This window comes from Sinocyclocheilus rhinocerous, unplaced genomic scaffold, assembly GCF_001515625.1.
Source record: "Sinocyclocheilus rhinocerous isolate Xijiao unplaced genomic scaffold, SAMN03320098_v1.1 scaffold1189, whole genome shotgun sequence".
Lineage (NCBI taxonomy): Eukaryota > Metazoa > Chordata > Actinopteri > Cypriniformes > Cyprinidae > Sinocyclocheilus > Sinocyclocheilus rhinocerous.
In genome coordinates, this window is record NW_015633719.1 from 271,209 (window position 1) to 276,455 (window position 5,247).

The following is a 5,247-nucleotide window of genomic DNA, read 5'->3' on the forward strand; positions in this document are numbered from 1 at the left end:
ACAATTTAACTTAAAATTAATAAGTTAGTAAAATAATAATTTTTGGCCATCAGACCCCCTTCTTGAATCAGGCATGTATTTTTAAAAAAAAAATTTTTTTACTGTACAATTAAAAGCAGCCTTGCTGAGAAGAGACTTCTTTTAAAACATTAGAAAATATTACAGATCCTAATTTGAACACTACGTGTGAATTATAATAAATGTATTAAAACAGAGCTGTTGTAATGATTATTATCATTATTATTGTCTTTTTATTTAATTTTACAGAACAGCAGTAAAATTACAATACTAGCATTTATGAATGTTGATAAGAGTTCTTGCTTTTTCTCAGCTTTTATTTTGGCGGAAACCAAGCTTTCATCCTCTTCTCTCCATCTTCCAGGGACATTATGATAGACAACATGATAGATGGTCCAATCATAAATAATAGAAGTCAGGTTTTGCCGATTTATCGGTACCGATAACTGATTGCTAGAGCAGTCAGTTATCGGTAAAATCCATACCGATAGTTTACTCCTCGTGGAGTTAAAAAAACATCTGGTTCGTATTTGTATGAAATGGTAACACTTTACGATAAGAGTCCATTTCTAATGTAAACTAAAAGTTACGAAATGCTGTAGAAGTGTTATTCATCATTGTTAGTTTCAACATTTGCTAATACATTTTTACATTAAGTTGTATCTTTTAACAGTAGTTAATGGACTATGAACTAACATGAATGATCAAGGTACAATTAGCCTAATATATTAATGTTTAATATGAATATTTATTTAATTTAAAAAGTACAGTACATTTTCAGGGTTCTGTTCAGTTTTTAAAAAAATTTTTTTATTTGAAATAAAGTTCAGCATTATTTTACTTGGAGTATTAGGCCTATAGTTTTTGTTTTGTTTTCATCCGTTTTCAAAAATGTAGATTGATTGATCAGTTATCGGTCAGTGTGGTCCAATCCACTATCAGTCGACCTCTAGTAAATACAATTTTAATGTCATTCGACATAAGATATGTCATAAGACAACAACTTTTTCATTTTAAATGAAACCCTGCCTTTCATTTTAAAGAGCCAATCACCTTTTTTGTCAGTTTGTTACTTTTGAATGTGAGTGTTTATTTTTGAATGTATCATTTGAGCACATGAGACAGAGTTGCTACAATTGTTACATTTTATTCCTGATTTAAATGTAGCTGACAAAATTGACGTTTTTAGAAGGTTTGACTTTATAAAAGCCATGTCAAAAGTCAATCACTGGCCGGACGTGAATAAAAAGGACTTTAGTAATGCCTGCTCTTCACTAGTTTCATCTAGTTTATTCATGATTTTGTTGTTTTTTGTTTGTTCTCGTTGAAGAATCGTGTTTGGATGTTCGGTTTGGAATCGTTTGATCAAACGTGTCTGTCCTTCAAAGAGCCGCTCTTCCGTTCGGAGCGTCCCGATGCTCCTGTGGGCTTTTCCCTGTGAATGAGAGATCGCATTTACAAACACTGGATGCGGAGAGGAACTGGCCGTTGTTATAGCAACAGGCTGCAGGGCAAATCTGCCCACACACTCGTTTCTGTGAGTGTGTGTGTGTGAGAGAGAGTGTGTGAGAGAGTGTGTGTATGTGTGTGTGTGTGTGTGTGTGTGTGTCCTGCGTTACTACCACTATGGCAGCTTCATCACAAACGCTCTTCTGAATGGAGACGTGTTTCATCAGCATGCATTCACACGCTTCAGTAAATTCAGTACAAGGGTGAAAATCAGATAAATAATACTTTGCAATAAAAAATGAAGCTATTTTGTGGCATTGTGGCAGTTTTTTGATAAATTATGCCATTTGGTTGTGAAATTTGTTTCATTTGGAATTATTAGATTGTTGCATCCCTCTGTAGCGTGAATCTAACATGCATGTGTGTGTATTCTGTGATCTGGACATGCATGGTGTGAGTTCATGCTGGTTCTCTCGTGATCTGAAGGTAATGATGGTCATTTTCTGACTGTGATGATCGTGTGTTTCTGTGTTTCAGGGAAATCCTCTTTGACAATACAGTTTGTGGAAGGCCAGTTTGTCGACTCCTACGACCCCACGATTGAAAACAGTAAGTGAATCAGATCACGTCCTACTGTAAAATGAATCATAATCATCATAATGTAGGGTTGAGAGTTGACACTTGATCTGTGAAGTGATCAAAGGACCATAGATAACATGCATTTCTATTGTAGCTACTTATGACTAGTCTGCTCCGATTTGTAGACATTATGAATCAGTTCTGTGATTGTGACTCACTGAATCATTCGGATACTCATCATCTGACTCACTGAACTGCGAGTCATTCAGTCATATCTGATTCAACATGTGTAACATTTCAGATCTAAATAATTACTGACTAGTTGTTCATTTATAACTTGACATGTAGCTTAAGTTGAATGTCCATCGTGGAGTTTTGTTGTAGTAAATGTTGTGATTTAATATAGTTGAGATCAATTATGTGATGATGCTTCCTCACAAGTACTACATGAATAATGCAGTTGTTAAGAAAAACAGAATTAAGTGGAATCAGAATTGTCGAACTTAAAAATTAAGCATAAAATCACTATTAGCAGAAAATAGGAGTAAGTGGTAGTATTTTTGAATTATTAATTATTATTATTATTATTATTAATAGTAGTATTTTTTTTAAATGCTTTTAGGATGTAACTGCTGTTATCTTTTATTTATTTAGCTTTCATCATTAGGGACATTTGTCTTTATTTATTTATTTATCTCTGTAAATTTAAATCCACTGTACTGTCATTAGCTTATGATGGGATATTCTTAAAGGGGCGGGTCATAACGCAGCTGGAACAGACTGAGTCGACTCATGGGGGCGGGGCTTGAGTTAAGTGGGCGTGGCTTGAGGTGGATTTTTGATCTGGTGTCTTTTATTTCTTTTTTCAGCGTTTACGAAAATGATCACAGTGAACGGTCAGGAGTATCACCTGCAGCTGGTGGACACAGCAGGACAGGTGAGAAACACGTCACTGAGTTCATGTTTAAATGTTGTTTTTTAACAAAAAATACTTTACAGCAATATCAAACGTCCAATACCAGTGAAAATGCAGGATTCTGAAACGCATTTTAATGCAGAAATTAATTAGGCCATGAACCTTCGACACAGCTAGACACAGATGCAGTGTTGTTGTTTTTAACTAAAATTGTAAAAATTAAATCATTAAAAAAAATTTTTAGTTCATTGAAATAATGCTAATAATATTAGATGACAAACTTAAACTAAAAAAACAAACAACTGAAAATGTATCCAAAATAAAACAAGTTTAATTTGATGTACTAAAATTAATGAAACTTTTATAAGAATGAATTAAAAAGCTAGATAAAAATATTAAAATAAAAACATAATAAAATTATTAAAATTTAAACTAAAATTTAAAAAATTAAAAAATTAAAAATTGTTTGTTCATTGAAATAATGCTGAAATAAAATATAAATATTAGATGACAAACTTAAACTTAAAAAAAAACAATGAAAATTTAAAAAACAAATTTAATTTGATTAATTTGAACATAAACACAACATAATAAAATTCAAAAAATGTAAACTAAAATTAAAGTGGAAACTGAAAATGTAAAATCTAATTCAAAATGTTTATTAATACTAAATAATACTAAAATAACACTGCGCAGATGGCAAATGTTCTTCTAAAAACATCATGTCATGAATTCTTCGAATGGAATTTTGGTCTCATCTCTCTGAAGTGTGTTTTGAATTTCTCTCTTTCAGGACGAATACTCTATTTTCCCGCAGACGTACTCCATAGATATCAACGGCTACATTCTGGTGTATTCAGTCACCTCCAATAAAAGGTAAGAGATGCTGATGCTGGATCATTTCTCAGGGTTTCTCTGTAAAGCACAGTCGTCTTTGAGGCTGATAAATGACTGAAATCTGCTGCTGATGACTGCCAGAATATGGTTTATGAATAAAACATTGCATCAGATTGATTTCTCATTAGTTTGAGACATGACGTCTTATTTCTAGAAGATCTCAGCTCGCTCAAAGAGTTATTAAATAAGATCAGATCTGATGTTCTGGACATTAGTCGTGGTTTTGTTTCTGGTGAAGCACAGATGCATCAGTTTAGTTTTTGCACGAGCAGGTCTTTTATTGCTTTATGGATCATGCAATAAGCCACGAGATGTTTTACAGTGATTTTATCCTCTGATTAATCATCTCCCTCTTTTTTGCAGTTTTGAAGTAGTAAAAGTTATCCATGAAAAGTTGTTGGATATGGTGGGAAAAGTACAGTAAGTATATATATATATTTTTTCTTAATTTAGCTTTTGCAAAGTTCAGTTTTTTTTTTTTATTATTATTATTATTATTATTATGACTATTTTTTTATTTAGCTCTTTCAAAGTTCAGGGTTTTTTTTAACAATGTTTAATTTTATTTTTACTATATATTTCTGTATTTTTTATATATTTGTTTAATTTAGCATTTGCACAGATCATTTCAAAAGATAAAAATATATGCATTTTTTTGTTTAGCATTTGCAAAGGTTGTTTTTTAAATTTTTTATTTATTATTTATTAAATATAGCATTTGCAAAGTTCTTTGTTCTCCAAAGCAAAGTAATATTTAAAAACAAATATTGAATATTTTATTTATTTAAAAAAATATATTTAAAAATTTTAGCTTAGAGTTCAGTTTTTCTATTACTGAGACTGTAATTGTTTTGATAATTCAGGCTAGTTGCATATTACAGTTAACCCATTTTACTTCCACAATGTGATGCATTTCTAAAAAACAAACAAACATGATATTTAACAAGAAAAAAAATGCCAGGAGCATGCATTAAGAATATAAATGGGCTGTTTTGACTGTAATGATGAATAAATGATGCTTGCGTGTATTAAACTGTGAGTTCATGTCTGTATGTGTTACACATGTTCATCAGTAATGTCCTAATGCACTCTTTTCCTAGAGTACCCATAATGCTGGTGGGCAATAAGAAAGACCTTCACATGGAACGGTACGTGACGCCAGGCTGTTTCTGCATGAGTTTGATGAATGTGTATATATATATATATATATATATATTAAACTTCACATTCAGGATGAATATTTCAAACAGTAGCTGACTGACTGCGAATAAACAGGAAGTGATGTAGTGGTGCTGGATCTGAGGCAGTAGTGTTTCCTTCAGAACGAGAGCGTAATGTGAGCCTCGGAGATGAGTTCAGTTATTCCTGGACTGAAGCCTAATGATACA

General features: G+C 31.9%; 1 protein-coding gene across 1 annotated transcript in view; it reads left to right on the forward strand.

The window, feature by feature from the left end:
- LOC107744740 (GTP-binding protein Rheb-like) overlaps window positions 1-5,247 on the forward strand; it is a gene marked incomplete at its 3' end in the record, with an annotated part of 10,213 nt that overhangs the window by 3,739 nt on the left and 1,227 nt on the right. The window contains exons 2-6 of the mRNA XM_016558556.1: window positions 2,005-2,076; window positions 2,916-2,983; window positions 3,756-3,838; window positions 4,223-4,279; window positions 4,960-5,007. Of these exons, the coding sequence (XP_016414042.1) occupies window positions 2,005-2,076; window positions 2,916-2,983; window positions 3,756-3,838; window positions 4,223-4,279; window positions 4,960-5,007 (328 nt within the window). The remainder of the gene's footprint in view (window positions 1-2,004; window positions 2,077-2,915; window positions 2,984-3,755; window positions 3,839-4,222; window positions 4,280-4,959; window positions 5,008-5,247) is intronic.